Below are 19,461 nucleotides of genomic sequence, written 5' to 3'. Positions count from 1 at the left end.
TTATGGCGCTTTTTCTGCGCCTTGTTTAATTCGACCCGCTGGATAATTCGATCAATTTCGTCGGTACCGTCAGGGTCGAAATAATTGATGTCGACTCATTTGCCTTGCATGCAAGATCTTGTCTACCAGAAAATTCGGGCAATTGAAGCAATACTGGTGTTTATCAAATACAATGGCCAATTTCGTTTCTCATAGGTTAAGTTAGCTGTACATGTCCATATTGTAGCCTGAAAATTGCATGTGAGCAGCAATGGAACAAAAAGCCTGCTGGCAGAATATTTTGAAGGTATACATTTTTCTGTCATGAACCAAGTGTGGACTCAAGAAAATTTATTGATACAACGAGAGTAGCCCAAGTGTTTTAAATAGAATAGCTGACTGACATGGGGGAAAATGTGTGAAGGACAAAAGAAAAGGGACAACACAGGCCCTTGCATTCTGTCCTTATTTCGTTCCCACTTTTTTTTTTTCCAGACTTTACGAACTCTACAAGGCTGCTTTTCAGGTGTCTCTGGCATAAAGTTCACATTGACATTTGATTGATTGATTTTAGAATCACAAAGCTAAATCTATGCTACAAGGTACACTATGATTCAAGGCTGCAAATTTATTTTTTGCCGTGCTGCAATTGTGTAACGCAGACCACATTCTCATTACGAAGGCATTCTTGCATTCGACCTGTTTAAGACAAACCAAATTATTCTTAGCAGCAGAAAACCATACCTGCCAAACCAGTGCAATTTTGCCCAACTGTCTAGTGCAAGTGGACAAAAGACATGGAACAAACTCGGCATGCTGAATAGATGATGCCAGAGCCCATTGGCTAGGTTACCAGTTTTAACCAGAAAATCTTTGTGTTACTGCCTTTAATAACCAATAACTTCCAGCATTTCAACCTCCAAGAAACCGAATTGGAACAAAACAATGTGATAGGACTGACAATTCTATGCATGAAATCAGCCCTTGTGCCAGCAGCTATATGCACAAGAAAGCTGCACTATTTCCATGGCCATAAACATTGGATGGGACATTGCACAGCCACCAACAGGGGTGGTATTTTTGGCAATTACTTTTGCGAGAGTAGCACTAGGCATGCTGGAATCTATGAACGAGTGTTCCTGGCATGCTATCTTAGCATAGTTGGCACAATGCCAGAACACTGAGGCCCATAGATTCCGTAGGCATCCAGCGCTAGTTTCGCGCAATCCGAGTCTCGTGAAAACTGCAATCACACGGGCTCAATGCATGTTTGCATGCCTGCTTGTTCTTGCCTTGCTTTTAAAAAGACAGTGCTCAACTTTAGTTCACTCAAACATGAAACAACCTCGGGCATCCATTTACCAATGCTTCTTTGGCTGTATGAATAGAGCCATAGAAGATACAAAGTGATGGGTCAATAAGTGAAACCTGCATACGAGATGGTTCTTCCAGCTAGACCACAGACCCATTTGTGATCAAATTTGCACATTTTGGATAATATTATGCTTAGATTCAGCACACGTTAGTTACTTCCAGAAGAAACAAGAATGTGTCGTTGGCAGGGACGCCAGACAAGAATGCAGCACTGCCAAATGTGACAAAGCTGTTGCAACTTTTGAGAAAGGGAGCAATAATTTTTCTGGCCTGGCATCGCCACAGATTCATGCATCTTTATTGTTTTCAATGAAACAGGCAAGTCTTGCATCCAACTGTGGTTTATTAAACAAAATGCCACTGATCTGAGCACAAGACAGTCCAGCAGGTCAGATGGAAGAACTGTTTATACAGCTGGTGCCCTTATCCTCGCAATATTGAGTATACAGTGAACATAAAAATGAGTGCTAGCTGGCATTTGGCATGACCTGCTCTAGCAAAATATTTCTGAAGGCATTCTGCCCACACCAAAGACTTGCGGAGCGGCAAGTGTACACGGGGAAATTGGTTCCACTTGTGCATGTAAGTAATCACAACAACCACGAACCATGGCAGGCACATTCCATTCACAGTGCCAGTCTTGTCTTTAGCCAAGCATCCACTTTGGATACCTGGACACTGTTCACACTGTAGTATAAATTATCATTGAATTATGTTACAAGCAATGTACACAAATGTTTGCTGAAACTGTACAAGCAATAGACCCTTTCCAATTGTTAGGTTCCTTCATATTACATATTTGACAAACTAATCATGGCTCTCATCATTGCTAGAACAAAAGACAAAGAAAAAATTTCACGTTTCACCACTTTCTGGCTGCATATGTTGCCACAGAAGTCTCATCACATTTTCTTTACCTCATAGAAAGTAAAGTGTGGTCTGCTGTTATGGCTAGGACTGGTCAAAATGGTGCATCAGCATGGTTGCGTTGATGACAGAGGACAACATGACCACAACCACTATCATGCGGGCCACGTTTAAGGCAGAGCTGGTGGAGGAGAATGCAGACTTGATCTTGGGATGCATGGAGCACATCTGCACCGAATGCAAGCCTGGAGAGCAACATCTACTGCTGCACCAACAAATGCAAGAAAAGTGTGAGCCCATTCTTATCAAATCATCACCAGTGATGCTGCCACAAAGACCACTTCCCTGCCAACAGACCACGTTTGGCCGACGTGCCCAGCTCAGTGCCTGTCTCGGCAAAAGGCTGGACAAGGCAAATGTGAGCAACCTCGAGGCTACCAGCAAAACCTTGAGAGTAACATGTTGCACAAGCTGCAGTAAGACCAGGGACTCAAGAATGCATTCCCATGGGCAAACCCAAAGGACAGATAAAGGAGAATGCACTGTCGTGAAATCGATGTCAATGAAGTGAATCACCACTCGCCACTAGAATGCTGGACAGCAAATGTGTGTAACCTGGCTTTTAAGCAACAAGTTATGACATAAAAAGGAATGACCTCTGCATGTTGCACAACGCTGCCTCATTCTAAGCTGTCTTGTGCAGTGACGAACACTTTTGGTGCTGGTCTTTGCTGACAGAGTCTTCCCAAAAGAGTAAGACGACAATGAGTGGCAGTCGAATGAGAAAGGATAAATGTTCTGGAAGCTGGGATGTGGCAACTACCATGAATAACGACCTTTGTTTGTGCCCACGTAATGTTCCCTGAAACAGTATATGCATATATCTTGCCAAATTAATAATTCTGTTTTGCTGTTAAGTTGGCCAATTTCTTTATTTTTATAAAGCTAGACCAACAACCAGGAAAAGGGTCTATTGTCTGGTAAAACCAGGATACCCAAAACAGGACCAACAGTCTCTGTACAAGCTAAAAGAATGTCCAACGCATACAAAGAGCTTCCTAAGCTCCACCTCCACACCAAGCTCCTTACAGCATAGCCTGGTAGGCAGCACCTGACTTGAAACAAGCAAGTAGTACCAAAAAGAAGGCAACATACAATCGCAGGGCTAAATTCTATGTTCTCACACTAAAACTGTTCAACTTAATTATGGGTTTTTTATCGTGCATCACAATTCAAACAGCTTTTTTCATTTGCTGAACACCAAGCTTGCTTTCAGCCTGTATCCATGCAATATTCATGCCTTTTACTAGCCCCTATTTAAGTTAATGCTAACAAAGACAGCAAAGAAAAGAAAAACACTGCAAGCATGTGACTTGAACACATGACACGCTTTAGCACGCATCAAAAAAATAAGCTGGACTACAAAGTGACTTTGTGATGACGGCTCAATGGCGGAGAACTTTGCACACTCAGGCATAGATGGCAACCAGGCCCATTCCATAGAGCAACACTACTACGAGTGTGCTACGATGTGCCAGTGATGGTCTGCACACAGATGACTTTTTCACAGTAAGGACTGTTCAACCATGATTTGCTCGAAGCCTAGTGGTGGAGTGTGGAAGAAGGAAGAGAACACCGCATCCAAGATGGCTCCATCATCGACTAAAAGAAAAACATGAAAAGAGAACATATATGGCAAATGCAATGGTGACAGACTTTCAATGCAACATTGAAACTAAATGCCCAACTAAATGCCTATCCCATACCCAGAATTGCAGGTAAGCTTGACATGCTTACTCCTTGATCACAAACAGGTTATGTACTAAACGACCAGCTGCCTCCTTTTTGTAATAAGGGGGTATTGCGCAATAAACACACGGGCAACAGAAGTAGAAGTGGACAGGATGTGCGCAAGTCCTACCTCCAATTCTACTTCTGTTGTCCGTGTTTATAGCACAGTACCCCCCCTTTTTACAAGATGAACTTCCAGCAACTAGCCAAACTTGCCGCTCTACTGCAACATGCCTCCTTTTCTTATGTTTGTTTCCTCAACCTCTCATACTGTGGTTGTCAATCATTGCCATTCTCAGTGCTATGATGGGCTGATGACTTAATTAAAAAGTGCTAGTCTTAGGATTCTGAAGAGACAGGTTCTGTTTCTGGTAATGCAGAATTTTCCTTCAATTATCACCTGGCTATATTACCAGGCTGATTGTTTGGTCTCTGTGCAACCGGTAGGTGCAGAGCTGTTGTGGCAAGTTCAAAATTATTTTGACATGCAAATAATTTTTTTTTACATTGTTAATACTATGGTGGTGTCGGCAACTGTTTCAGTAATTTTAAGGTGGCAACGTGACCAGTCTTGCAGCATTTCTTCGTACACCAAGTCCGTCACCTTCTATCAAAAGCGTAATCACTCAATCCAGCTTCACTTGAGGTTTTTCTTTTAGGGTCCTTCTAAAACTGTCTTTTGAATCTTGTACTGCTATGCTACTTACCATAAAGGACAGGAAAAACTTCTCCTTTGACACCTGTCACTGGGATATGTAAATCTGTTCCATTCAGGTAAAAGTTCAGCTCCAGGTGGTCATACGTGATGCCCTAAAGAAGACCAAGGTAAGTGAGTGGAAATTAGCAAGATAACAGTTGCAGAGATAATGGCTGCAGCAAAATTATCTAGAAGCAATATAGATTAGTGATTGCTCATCGAGTTGGCCTCTATTCTACAATGCTTGATTCTAATATTCTATAAATCAGTACTGTTCAAACAAAACCAATAGATGCCCATGGTTTCTTACGGAGAAAATTCTTTATGACTTGAAGCCCAAAATGATTATCACTGGCAGTTGGTACATATATCACTAGCCACGATAAAATTCCTGATAATGTCAAATGTGTGGTTACACCGCCAGAATGCCAGTGACAACCTCTTCCAGTGAATGTGGTATTGCACGTGCTTTCATATGACTGTCTGCTTGGAAGCTCCGGTTGAATCCTCATATGCTGATCTTCAGCTGCTTTCATGCATCAGTAACACAAAACAGTATGTTGAATATTGCGACACATTGTTCGCCATGCCTATTCTTGCTCTTGTTGGCTTCTGCAAGTTACCTGTGTTACACTTTCAATTCCTTGTAAAACATGCTTGCAGTCTCAGGTCATTATTATGTCACAAATGTTGTACTTAGTGCAATGAGCCCATTGCTATCAGACATAATTGAAGCACACAGCACATTCTCGAATTGTGAAGACCACTAGAACTTATAATGAAGCTTTATATTTAAGGGGCAAATTGCCAGAAGTGTTACTCTATTTTTTTTGCAATTATCTGCGCTGTTGGCACCACAGGTGTTGCTGCTGAGTCAGGCCTTTTCTTTGTAAGCATAAGTTCACACAATGAAGTTTTCCTTGAAATTCTTCATCATTTGCCTGTGTACCTGCATTCGTCACTGCCACATGACAATACATATGCCAAGGAGAATTGTGCTAAAACAGATTGACATTGACACGACTAATTTTGCCTCCACCACACCATTCATTACCAGGCCTCCTAGAGGACAGCAGCAACTGCGCTGTTAAGAGGCCCAGCAGGCATGAGTGACTGACTTAAGTACAACTACATGATCGCAGAAAATGGAAATGCTGACCAGGCTATGCAGTGTACATTAGTCTTGCGAGAGATTATTTACATAGCTTGTGCTTGCTTACACGGGTAGAAAACATGACATGCTTGCAGGAAGTAAATTCTTAGTCTGATGCAATCTCTGAAGGTGTCCAATCTCAGACTCTGGATAGCTTGAACCAGATTTGCATAGGTCCCTTCGTGGTCAAACTAATAAAAGCATGCAACTGTACATGACAAGTAAAACAATATCAAAAACATGATCACATCTCACTCTCACAACTTAGAAAACAGGTCAGGATGAAGGTGAAACAAAGCTATGAACATCAGACTTTCCAGATTCCAGATATAAAATGAGGAACTCATCACTTTCAGCGAGCACATATGCTGCAATGATTGCATACCAAGGCACTTACACCTGAAAGCACATGGTGGCCTGAATATGGAATGCTTCTGATGATGCTCCTAGAAAAGTGCCGTTTCAAAACACTAAGGAGAATTAATTTAAAAACTAAACTTTCAAGTTTTTAATATGGACTGTCATGTCAATTGGAAATCCATTATAGCAAGGACATAGGCCCTTTACTGAATTAAAATGTAAACTTTATCACTCTTAAAGTATGTGCCTAATATTTGCTAGGGCAATGAAACTTTTAGAGAAAATGAGGTTTAGAGCCAAAACTCTTTATTGAACTCGCCAATTAGCCTCTGCTTCCATGACAACTTCAATTCACAAGTAACACATCATTTCACTGAAAACTCTGTGATGGACGAGGGAAAATAATTCGGAGCATTGCAGCTGTTTATGAGGGTAAGCCAGGTTCCATGACTGTATAGTAGGGTGACATTTGTTGTGCTTCCTGAAGTCATTTGTTACGTCCAGTTTTCACCTTAACCTATTGTGAAATGTCTTGACTCTTATTTTCCATTTACAGGATTTTTGGTCGTGCTCTTCATTCTAGTTGTGCCTGCATTACCCATGAATGGAGATCATCATGTAGACAATGTGGGTCACAGTCCCTAACACTTGTTTAAGACCCCATACCTCCTCCATACTACGACACCTGCCATACTGAGTCAATGGCTAAAAAGTTTTGTTTTTGAAATCAAAAGGTTGCAGGCCCGAATCCTGGCTATGAAGGCAGCACTGTATGACGGGCCGGAAAGCAACAACTCGTGCACATAAATTAAGGTGCACATTAGAGAACACTAGGTGGTCAAATTAATGTGGGCCCTCCTACTATGAACTGTCCCACAGCCCAGGTGTTACTCTGGAGCATAAGATCTAAAAGCGGTAGTCCACACAACGATAGTAGAGACTTTTAGCCTATCCGCTATTCCGGTAAACGGGAGCGGTTTGGGCGGATTGCGGGGTTTGCGGGGGCATAAACGTGAGCGGCCAGAGCGGTGCAGCCGCCTGGTAGCATAGAGTTCAACCAGACAAACGCAGAGCTAAAACTGCAGTAACCCACTATATCCTGCTTCGTTACTGATGCAAATTTTTGGCGGCGGCGTAATATTGAACACGTTTACGCCACTGTCGAAAATTTACACCAGCAGCTAAGCAGAATATAGTAATTAGCTTTGTGTTTGTGTGGTTGAGCTTTGCGCCACCAATCTGGCCGCTCACGTTTACACCCCCATTAAACCGGCAAACCGCCCGCGCTTGCCGGAATACCGGACAAACTAAAAGTCTATATTACAAAGATATGGTACCTATGAAAGCTTATCAATACCAACACATTGCCAAGCAGTTCTGCAAGAAGCTATGCCCACTGATTTGCCTGCAGTATCTCCCTGCGCTCACCTTATCACAGGTTTCTGTGATAAATGTGCAGTGTCTTCTCTTAACATGGCAAAACAAAAGAAGACGAGAGAGAAAAAAAGCTCCGTGTGCAGCAGATTACTGCAGTCAGCAGCTGAAGCTATATCACCAGAAGAAACAAGATATACAGAATCAAGTAGAAGTGTCAATATTTTTCTGTCAATGCAGCAATAGTGCACAAGTGACATTGCAAGCGCTATTGTTTATGTCTGCGGAGGAGGTCAGGATATTTCTGCAAGCAAATGCTTCGTGCACAGCTATGCAAACAAAAGCTGGTCAGTGAGTCTGCAGTCAAACAGTGATTCTTTAGCAAACAGCAGTTACAAATAGCAAACAATAAGATGTGCATTTTTCTTAATCTGCACACTGCATAAAGGGCAGATGATGGGCCTTACTATGACGTCGCCTTCTTGTACTGTCTGCTGGAGCTTGTGGAGCACTTCTTTGTTACACACCACAGTGCCCTCACTAGTGAGGACACAGCTCTCCAGATCTTGTCCAAGCGGCACCCTGTTCAGGTCCGTTTTTTGCGTAGCCACTCCCACACCCCACAGACCTGGAATCAGTTTTTTTTTTTTTTGAATGAAGAAAAGCATGATGCTAAGGCTGTACCAAAGCTACCTTACAAAAGCTTTAAGCACATCATTACACAGTTCAAACAGCATGGCAGTACATAATAAAATGCAGCGAAAAAGCAAAAACAAAAGTAAAAAGAAGGCAAGAGGACATGCCAGTACATTAACCAGCCAAACTGCATTTTTCTCCGCATAGTACTAGTAAATGCAAAACAATAATAAATAATGAACGAATAAAGTAATCATTGTACATGGTACTCTCTATATATTGAACCACTAATAATTTTGAATTCGACACTGAAATCTCAGTAAAGTAGTACTTTTTACTATCTCACTGCTTCAGAATCCTAACACTATGACCAGAAATTTAACCAGTGATCTCGTGGCAGATCACACCAGGGAAATCAACATTTATGGCCACATGCTGATATGCTTACCAGTTAACTTTCATTGGATGCATGCCTATAAATCTGTCTCAACCATAGATGTTGTCATGCAACACACATCTTGGCATGCAGTACACATCGTAAACAGCTTCACAACCTCATCTTAACATAGCAACATGCTTGTTTCCACCAGTGAAGCATCCACTAGTGGAAGGGTGCACCTCACTGATGTGAAATCTACTACACATGGAACAGAAAATAATTCCGCATGTGTACCATCAGTGAGTCTCTTAAGTGGCACAAAAGTTGAAGGTTACAAACAAGAGCTCTGTTTCTCACCTGCCTGTTGTACCTTGACTTCAAAATATGACTTGTTTTGAACTAGAGGGGCATTAGCTAGTGCTGCACCACTGCCACAGATCCTTTGTCCATTCTTTACGATTACGACATCCTGGCCTGCAAAACATTGCACGTCATAATCAGCCACACCTGGTATGCCTCAGGCAAAGTCAGATGCATTAAAACATCACAAACACTTAACTTGTGCAGATAACACTACGCCCTTTCAGAGGTTTTAGTGCACCAGCTTGTGCACCCAGGCAGAGCTGTTGGCAGCAGTTTTATTGTGTTTGTACACCATCAGACGAAACCATTTTCATGTTAACCATCACAGTGATATGGCATGGGAGTTGAACCAGCAGTATGGTCCAATGTAGTTTTTGCATGGCGGTTGCCCTCACAAATTGTGGTCGCAGTGAACACAATTATAAATGTGGTTTAGCAGCCAAGCTGACTTACATGGCAAGTGCAACCTCATATTTGGTCGTCGTCTGGTCAATTGCTTGAAGCAGCTGAAATTCGCATTTCTGCTCAATTTTACCATTTACATACAGCTAAAAACTACAACACAAAAAAAAATAATTATGACTTCAAATTTGACCCACCTAATTGTAGCAATTGCTAGTCCTCTGCTCCATCCTTTTAGCAAGGATGCTGGCAAACAATCGTGAGAAAGAAACCGCACAACCGTTTAAGAAATCACACAATGCCTTCGTTTTATTTTTTTCAAGGCACCACCTTGTAGTCACGTAACGTGTCTCTACGCGTAATAAAATCTAGGAGGTGCACAGTGTTCCGTCTGAAATTCGGTGTTTGTGAACACCGGCGACAAGCCTTTTGCTCCATCCTTTTAGCAAGGATGCTGGCAAACAATCATGAGAAAGAAACCGCACAACCGTTTAAGAAATCACACAATGCCTTCGTTTTATTTTTTTTAAGGCACCACCTTGTAGTCACGTAACGTGTCTCTACGCGTAATAAAATCTAGGAGGTGCACAGTGTTCCGTCTGAAATTCGGTGTTTGTGAACACCGGCGACAAGCGCCCAGCGCGAGAACTGTCTTATTTCCGTATGCAAAAGTTGAAATAAATATAACACTCATAACGATCGCCTACCGAGGGAGCTGCCGATGAGGACGCGGAAGGCAGCGAAACTAAAAACACACACACAGATCGGTTATGATATTCCACACAGATCACCGCACAAGCTTAACGAAGCTGAAGAGAGTGTTTTCCAAATGTTTATACCCATATGAAGCATGTCCAGAACCACCGTAGGTAGGCGGTTTCCTTGGGAACTGCTAGCGTTGAAACCGCCGGCGTTGAAACACCGGCGGATACAGCCAAAACAAGTTGCCATCTGAAATGACACTTGGTGCTTCGTCCCTGTTTTACGACGGCACACAGTCCACACAGGAACAAACAGAAGTAGGCGGCTGGCTGCAGGGAGTATAAAACCACAATAAAAAACACAAGAACAATGTAAACTAAGCAGAGGCGCTGTTGAGTAAATTTTTGAAGTGCGTATAAGTAGAAAATGTGCTTAAATTATTGCAATTTTATTAAGTTATTGTTTTCTTTTAACTATTTTAACTCGACCACACAACAGATGCACTTAAATTTAGCCCCAAGCACACATGCGCAACTGACACTGCATCGCAGCAGAAGCTGGCTTTTAAAAATGGCAGACGAAGATGACATCGACAAGGATGGAGATAATAACGGCCAAAAACCGGATAAAATGTTTGTTCTCAAAAAGTGGAACGCCGTGGCTATGTGGAGCTGGGACGTAGAATGTGATACCTGCGCCATATGTCGCGTTCAAGTCATGGGTAAGTTTCTCGGCGCTGTTTTTCGGCTGGTGCTTGACGTACATCTCGCTTTGTTGCACCGTCACTCGGAATTTTTTAATTTATTTTTAGCTGCTGTCGGTTGTCGCGTGCTCGTAGCGCGCCGCCCTTGGTTCATTGTGGAATAGTGCCTCTTAATTATTTGTGCTTTGTTTACGGAGCAATTCTTTTTGTAGTTAAACAAGATATTTTTTCGTTTCTAGATGCCTGTTTGCGATGTCAACACGAAAACAAGCAGGACGATTGTGTAGGTAAGCAAACGGTTATCGTTTCATTTCCTTCACCGCTGTGCATTTTGTCGGGTGGGACATAATAAACGTAGCTGTGAGTTTCAAAAGGACACCTCTAGCGTGTGCAGCAGCTTCAGCTTGGCTTTCGCGGCATTTCCCTTCCCAAAACAGTGAGCGTAAAGATTGGAGAGTGATATCTCGCACGTCTTACCCGCTACTTGCATCTTTGTTTTGCACGAGTAATTCTATCTGGTCATGCACTAAGCAAACTGCAAGCAATTAACAGTTTGCTTTCACCGACAAAGGGAAAGCCAATTCACGTTATAAAGAAGCGAGTGGCCAACGAAATTATTCGATGTAACCAGTGTTTCGCACTGCTCTGCTTAGCTGACTGCTATACTTTTGAGCACACAGTTCTCGGTGCCTGTCTGCAGTCTGACAGGCTATTACGATGTGCTTGTTGTATTTGTGAGCATGATTTGAACATGTTCACAAGTTGAGCACAAATCTTAAGCTAGTCAGTGTCACACAAATGGTCACACAGTTTGTCAGTGGACACACAAGTGATAACGTTTTCAAGGATGCTTTCACTTGTGTGTGACACATCGCCCAGGGCAACACTTCACTGGAGTGATGGGCATCCTGCTAAGGCACTTGAGGATTCTGTAACCTGAGATTAATGCTGATAAGTGTGCCATCCCTGTTGTCGCATCTGCCTCCACTGGCTTTTAATTGGCCATTAAAAGCACACTGAAGATGACAACTCTCCTTTGATGCCATACAAATTTGAACTTCGTTGTTTGCAAGAAAATCGGATTTTATCTATGATGCAACTTTGAGAACACTGAGCCCTTATGCACTTGTGGGGCTGCGATTTTGTAGCAATACCTTTTCTGAATGCTAAGCTAATGCATTTCAGTGCTCTTAGCATTCGTGAGCAATCAACGCCACGCCACGCCCATGGCTTTACGAGCACGAAAAGTGCCATTAGTGTTCGGAAAAGGCATCGCTACAACATCGCACTCCAATTTTGCTGTTCTCATTCTCATAGATTTGCATCATCTACAGTGCACACATTCTTCAGTGCTGCTTGGCAAATTTTGGTGTCTGAGCACTGCCGGATGCTTGGCACCTCTGATGATTTGGCTCATGCACTTGTTTTCATTCAAGGCTGTTGAAATATTAATTGGCACATGTTTACAGATGTCTTAGTAAACGAATGCATTAATTTTTTTACAGTGGTGTGGGGTGAGTGTAACCACTCTTTCCACAATTGCTGCATGTCCCTGTGGGTCAAGAAGAACAACCGGTGCCCTCTGTGCCAGCAAGACTGGATTGTACAGCGCATTGGAAAGTGATTGTGCATCGTCACTTATAGTCTTCGTGTGTGTGTGTACAGTTATTTGTGTATGAGTGTGTGCGTGTGAGTAATACACAAGGCATCCAAGCCACGAGCTGCGCTTCGACGACCAGTAAATCTGATACCACCAGGGAACTGCAGAATGTGTTGCCAAGAAGAAATGGTTTCAGTGTGTGTTGATGCCTTTACACATCTTTTTGAATGCCTAAGTAAAATAGTATTGTCTTGATGTCTACAACTGTTGTTAAATTAGACATGTGGTCTGTTTGTTTTTTGTGTGGTGATATTTTTTCTTCAGTTAGCTCACACTTAATGCCTTGACCAATTATTGCATGTAAAGGAGCATGCAACACAGAAACACGTCTCTCAGCAACTCATTCTTTTTCAAATGCATTGAACTTTCTATAATACTATCAACAGCTTTGTCATTATCGAACTATTGATAGCACAAAAACTATCCCTGGTACTATCAATAATGCACTATCAACAATGTCAAATTGCAGGACGTACCACACATAAACACTGTAACATAATCATGGTGACGTTTCAATGTTCCAGATTGTGTGAACTTAGCATTACTGATAGTCAGTTATGAAAAATTTCTGGTGATATATATCACTAGCCAAAAATGGTAGAACTATCACAATATAGATAGTATACTGCTATCAATAGTTTCATGGCAAAATATTGTGATATTAATAGTAATGCTATGAATTGTTTTTTTGTTACACTATCAATTGTTTCAAAGAACTATCGATGGTCAATTTACAAATAGCTTTGCTTGACTAATTGAGTCATGGTGCTTCTATACAAATTAATATCTTGCATGTATCATTAATGTGATAGTGAAGTGCTTTATTTTTTACTTGCACAGCCTCCTGCAAATTGAAACAGGTGGGTTTAGAGTTGGGGTACCAGGCAACAGTCCGGAGTCAAATGTCAGCACATTATTTTCACTTGGACTGCCAGCTGCAGATGTAGTTATGTCTCCAGGAATGTTGAATACCACTTGTCTTTCTGCAAGGTCACAGCATGATGTGAAGGGAAGGCCCAAATTCATGGGAACAAGTCGGCTCATAGCTTCAGTAGAGTGTAAAATGACATGTGGGCACCCAATGGCAACATCGTAAACATAATGTATCTGTGTGTGGAGCGCATGAAGAGCTGTCTCGGCTTCTGTCCTGCTCCCTTCTTCATTTTTAAAACCACCAGAAATATCCACTAACGTCTCGGCTGCACCGTCGCTGCCACAGATGATGCAGCTGTGAAGACAAATACACTTATTCATGCTGAAAACCACTTGTTATCTGATCTTGTGAAGAAGCTCATGTTGATTGTTTGAAGATCTCGCTTACGGACTAGAAATCTGTTCCAGAAAACGTATCAGAATTTCTTTTTGGCAAGAAAAGCAGAGTTCAGCACAATAACACATGACATGCTAGAAGCATTGCAGGCCTTAGTTATGCTGCTAGAGTAAAGCTAACTCTATGCTGCCGATGCCTGTGCTATGCATATATTGTCACTGGCATCTGCATCTGCCGTGGAATATTTTCAAGCCATGCAAATTCACTTGTTTCTGCTATGTCTGGTCCCCACTAGTTTTAGACTGAAGTTGATGATCAGCAAACAAAGTGAGAGTGATCACCAGACCAGGGGCACTATAACTTAAAGCTATTCCAAACTGTTTTTATCCACGTCCACGTCCTGTCCTTCCTTAATATCGTGTTTGTAAAACTGAGCGCAATATAACCATGAACGTTCACCAACTAGCCCCCTTCATTGCTTTACTAAAGCCATCTACAATTGGTAAAAAAATTTGGCCACGCCTATTTTGCCTGTCTCTTGCGCATCATCATGAAAACTGCAAGAACTGCCCATCTGAGTTATTAGGTCGAACAAAAGGAGCAAAAGTTGTTTCCGATTCTATGTCATTTTCGTCAACAGCTCTCTGCTGTTGGTTTAAATTTTTTTCGCTGCACCCACTTTGCCTGTCTGTCACACGACTTTACAAAATTGCAAAAACTCTCCACGAGAAAGTGACATGTACACACTAAAGATGCATTAGTGTGTCGAACAAATGTGTAATTTTTTTCGGAAAGGCTGGAGGCTGTTACGTTTCAAAAAGAATAGATGTCTGCCCACCACTCACTCTGGCACTGGCTACTCGGAGCTGCCGGGGAGAATGGATTTATTTGCGTATATAATAACAATTTTTTCGTAGCACTCTAATGTGGTCAAGCCCTTTCAGCACGTTTACGACATCGCTCTGCCAACTCTTCTTCACTGAAGATCTGTTTCAACAGCATGTTTAACCTTTTGTTGCACACCACTGATTTTCGACCATTGATCACAAGTTAAGCAAGGGGAAGACTAATCGCAGAAGCCAGCACCACTCCCCTCACCCGTTTATCTACTTCCACTGAAACATTCTCCACTTCTGCGTGCTCCTTGCCTCTTGCCAGCCTATTAGATAAGAAAAACCTGTCAAGGTGGTAGATGGTGTTACTCGCTCTGAAAGCAAACAAAAGCGACCTCCCATAAACAAGCAGAATGTTTATTCAAACAAAGCTGCGGGTCAATGCCCAATGCTTGCGTCAGTAGTTATGTAAGTTAAAGCCGGAATAAAATACTTTACATTATACAGCCCCAGCTATATTTCTGCAATCTCTTTGTGCTTGCTAGACCTAGTTTTTCTATTTTACTTGCATCCACAGTGCTGCATTGCATCAACTAAAATTGCTTGAAATTTCTGCTGCTCTCATTCAGTCAACTTGCATTGATTCAGCCATTACTGGATGCCTAGATTGTTTGTACTACCTTATGTTAAAGGTCAACAGAGCTTTTAATCCCATCACTTTTGAAAATGATTGAATTTACTAACGTAGAACAAGTGAAATGCGACCATGCCTCTTGCTTGCACTTGGTTGTACTAGTGCCCAAATGCTGGTATTGTCACACTGCACATCAGCATGTGCATTGCTTTAACAAGTACAGTATAATCTCAAGATAGTAAATAAATAGAGTACAAGTGTTTAAAAAAACTTGTGTTCAAGCAGGGGTGAAAGCTTTCAAAATAAAAGTTAAATGTTTTCTCTCGTAAATGTAAGAAGGGCATCCCTATCCTCAGCCATAAATATTTCTTTCAAAAGTGTCTGGCTTCTTTTACTTCATCTGAAAGAATATTAAGAAAAGGAAGGTGCCGAGGAGCAGTCCAATAGTTGGGCTGGCACAGAAAAAACTCATTTGAACTTGGCCTTTGCCCTGTGCAATTGACTTCCTGTAGTGTTGTTTATTAGCCCTTAAAGTTCAAACTTTTTTACTCCACAATATCTCGCACATATGTATTCCAGTTCAAATGTGCAGTCGAGAGCAAAAGTCTAGAGACCACGGCATCAACAAAAAAAACTTAATTTCCTCTAGCACCTCCGTGCAATGTGAAATTGTCTTGCTGCATGACACTGGTCAAACAGGAACACTTAGGCATGTACAACTTGATTTCAGCCTCCATGCCTAGGCTGCGAAGAAAAAAAACATTTTTAGTGGCAGCTCTGGTCCCCAAACTGTTTCTCTCGACTGTACATTGCATAGACATTGCATAGGCGCCGAATACGGGGGGGGGGGGCTCAAGTCCCCTCCGGAGTTCTCCGGGGGAGGGGGGTAGGGGTACTGAGCCCTCACCGGGCAATGCCGAAGCTTCCCGCCCCCCCCCCCCCGACACACACACCTAAAGTGCCATTACCAGAGCTTTGTGACCCACATCATTTGAGGTTTATATCTACTTTCCTCGACCTTTTCACTTGAAATTTTACTGGGGTTAATAGCTTACTACATTATTGTTGGCACGAACATGCATGGCTTTTAATTCATACTTTCACTTTATTTCTGCAAATCCTGACAATAGGAGGACATGCGCATTAGAAGTACTTAGCGGCGGCTGCCTCATCCATATTTTTTCACTTCATTTTGTTTTAAGTTTACACTGTAAACACCATGCACATGCACAACATATTTAGACAAACACACAAGACAAAGTTTATTATATTTTTGAAAGATGGGGAAGCAGCTAATAATAATTATTTCTAAATGTATGGATATCCTATGCCTAGAGAATGAATATGTTGCTGTATGTTCACCACGCTTCAAATTGCCTTGCATGCCTTATTGACCACGGAAAAAAAAAAAAATTACTATAGACTTCAGTGGCCCCTTCGGCAAAGTCTTAACAATGGTGTGTGAAATGCACATGAAGTTGTGTGTCTCAGTATCCCTTCTCTTTCCAGTAAACAAAGCTAACGACTCATAAAAAAAAATGCTAATAATTTACAACATTTCTTATGGATGGAAACATCCCCACTTGCATGCAAAGGTGGTAAATATATGCAGGGTGTCCCAAATAACTATCGGGCACCAAGATTTAAAAGATAGAGCAATGCGTTACTCGAAGAAAACCTAGTGCATATTGTTTACAGTACAGTGGAGTAGCTGCAAGTAATTTTTCGTTACTAAGATTTTATTAGGTAATGGTAATTAATTATCTAACTCAAGACATACTATCCTGATTATCGAAGTGTCAATGACGCATTTGAAGGCACAGCCAAGAGACATCTAACTGCAGTATTTTCAGCGATGTACTAATTCTGTACAAATTTTTTTCCCGACTGATATATAAATATGCGGAATACGTGAAATATGGAGAATACCACGTGACTGCGCTCCCACCCGGATCATAAAGCAGCGCCTTCGAACAGGCTCCCTCTTAGTTAGCGAGAACGAAATAAAGGAAATAAAGAAAAACATTGTGATCGAGTTACTGCCTCATCTGCCGCGTCTCGGCCGAAGTAACACGTCTCGTTTGGTGTTAGCTGGAAACAAGGTGTGATAGCTGTTGTCTCAGCATAGATGAAGTGCACGGATGGTACTTTTTTTTTTCCACATAACCTATCGCCACAAAAGCGAATTGACCACGTCGGTGCCAAGGTTTTAAGTTGCATTTTGTTTCGTCCCAGTCGCCATGTCTTACTCTAATGAGCAGCATGTAAACATGATCCTTGCTTTGGGATCTGCAAATGGCAAAAACAGGAAGGCCGCCAATATATATATCAGTCATGGAATTGTGGCGATAGACCAAATGCATCGACTATCATAAGAAATTATGAAAACCTGTGACAAACCGGCAGCTTCAAGAAACAGCGGCGTAGGACTCCGTCTTTGAGTCCTAGCCTATGCACGGATGTTCTAGCGTTTATGGCCTCAAACCCCCATGCTAGCGTGCGGGACGTGGCCACCCAGGCGCCAATTTCCAAGTCATCTGTTTGGAGGACTCTAAATAAAGGCCTTTCACCCGTACCACCTTAACCAGCACCAATGCTTGGAAGATAGGGACCTGTAAAATCATCTAGCTCTCTCGAATAATAATAAGGGCACGCTGAAATCTGATGTTTCCTTTTTTTCTTTTTTCTGTTTTTGTGCTGTCATCGGGATTGCCAATTCGGCTTATTTAGAAGTGGTACATTTACTTTCTTGAAGGCACCGGTTTTGCCTTTTCTCTACACATTGGTCGCTTCCCGGTCGTTTTATCTTTTGACACAAACCTGTTCTTGCAGTACGTATATGCTTTTATGAAAAATAGAACTTTATTTTGACTTTGATGCAAAGCAAGTTTCTGCCACAAAATATAGTTCGCATGCACTCTTTTGGTGCGGTGCGAGCAATGCCGGGGTTTTGAAACATTTCATGCCTATTCCTTTGCTTTTCGCATTTCGTGCGTAGTCAGAGTGGCGCTTCAGCCGTGTTATCAAGGGGCTTTTGTTATCAATGTGATCAGAAGTGTAACGTAGAAATGAGACAAAGGAATAGCTGCGAAAGGCAAAACCTGCTGTTAGTGCTCCTTCCATACCATTATCAAGGTGATGCGCTACCTCTTTGGGTTTGTGACAGGCAGCGCAGTTGCTTTCAAACAGCTTATTTGAGGGTGCTGCTTTATGATGTGGGCAGGAGCGCACTCGCGTGGTTTTTTTCTGATATTTCGTGAGGTTTCTTTGCCATTTGGAAAAAATTGCACACAATTAGTATGTCGCTGAAAACACCGCAGTTAGATGTCATTTGGGTGCCTACAAATGCCTCATTGACACTTTCAAAATTACAATACTTCTAGAGTTAGATAATTAATTGCAATTACCAAATAAAATCTTGAAGGTGCGAGAATACAGCTGTAATACACACTGTTTTGCCAAATCCTTTCTTCCACAAACTGTGATGGACTGGAATTCGTTACCGGAGGAATGCGTTTCAATATCTGATAATCACGATTTTTATTCCTGTCTGTTTGTCACAATGCATTACTGTCTTAATTTTGTTTTAATTTTCTGTTGCAGTTGGAGATGTTCACTTATTGTGTGCTTCCACCTTGATGTTACCACAACTTATACATTCTTTGCTTATTTCTGTGAATGATTTAATACATCTTTCTCTAACTGTCCCCGCTGCGATAATGCCTTCAAGGCAACACAGGTATTCTGTAAATAAATAAATAAGTAAATAAATCTCAGTGACGAAAGAATTACTGATGGCTACTCCACTGTACTGGAAACAATATGCACTAGATTTCCTTCGAGTAACACAACTGCTCTTTTTTGAAGTCTTGGTGTATGATAGTTGGGGAACACTCTATAATTCACTCAGTAGCCGAAATAAGGCCAAGCTGAATTCACTCGAAATCAGAATGAACACGAGTCATGCACAGCAGCGCTTATACTGGGACTCGCAAAGAAAGAAAGAAAAGAAAGAGAGGCTGCAGTTTCGCCGGAAAGGCGAAGCAGTATTAGTGATAACCAAGTATGCGACAATTACACAAGGAAGATTACACCACCGAGGAGGACTCGGGCTGTAAAATTGAACTGCCTCTTACTATGAGGTCTTGTATATAGTCATATAACACCGTCACTTCAGCGCTCAATTCTTCGAGGTCACACGAAGTTTCAAGTGCAAGGTATATATATATATATATATATATATATATATATATATATATATATATATATATATATATATATGGA

At 41.7% G+C, this 19,461-nt stretch overlaps 2 protein-coding genes across 2 annotated transcripts; one reads left to right on the top strand and one right to left on the bottom strand.

Moving 5' to 3' along the window:
• Positions 1–849: 849 nt before the first annotated feature.
• Positions 850–10,509, bottom strand: LOC142572381 (SPRY domain-containing protein 7). Its single transcript, XM_075681460.1, has 5 exons — positions 10,215–10,509; positions 8,968–9,084; positions 8,063–8,223; positions 4,719–4,821; positions 850–3,882 (listed from the first exon to the last, which is right to left on the bottom strand). Exons 1-5 carry the CDS (start codon positions 10,324–10,326, stop codon positions 3,785–3,787), a joined length of 591 nt encoding a protein of 196 aa, XP_075537575.1. The 5' UTR covers positions 10,327–10,509; the 3' UTR covers positions 850–3,784.
• Positions 10,510–10,597: 88 nt separating this feature from the next.
• Roc2 (Regulator of cullins 2) lies at positions 10,598–12,660 on the top strand. Its single transcript, XM_075681461.1, has 3 exons — positions 10,598–10,798; positions 11,020–11,067; positions 12,286–12,660. The coding sequence occupies exons 1-3, from the start codon at positions 10,648–10,650 to the stop codon at positions 12,402–12,404; spliced, it is 318 nt and encodes a 105-aa protein (XP_075537576.1). The 5' UTR covers positions 10,598–10,647; the 3' UTR covers positions 12,405–12,660.
• The last annotated feature ends 6,801 nt before the right edge of the window (positions 12,661–19,461 follow it).

The sequence above is a fragment of the Dermacentor variabilis genome, chromosome 2 (assembly GCF_050947875.1).
Source record: "Dermacentor variabilis isolate Ectoservices chromosome 2, ASM5094787v1, whole genome shotgun sequence".
Taxonomy (NCBI): domain Eukaryota; kingdom Metazoa; phylum Arthropoda; class Arachnida; order Ixodida; family Ixodidae; genus Dermacentor; species Dermacentor variabilis.
Note: the sequence above shows the minus strand (reverse complement) of the source record. Positions and strands in the feature narration are given on the sequence as shown.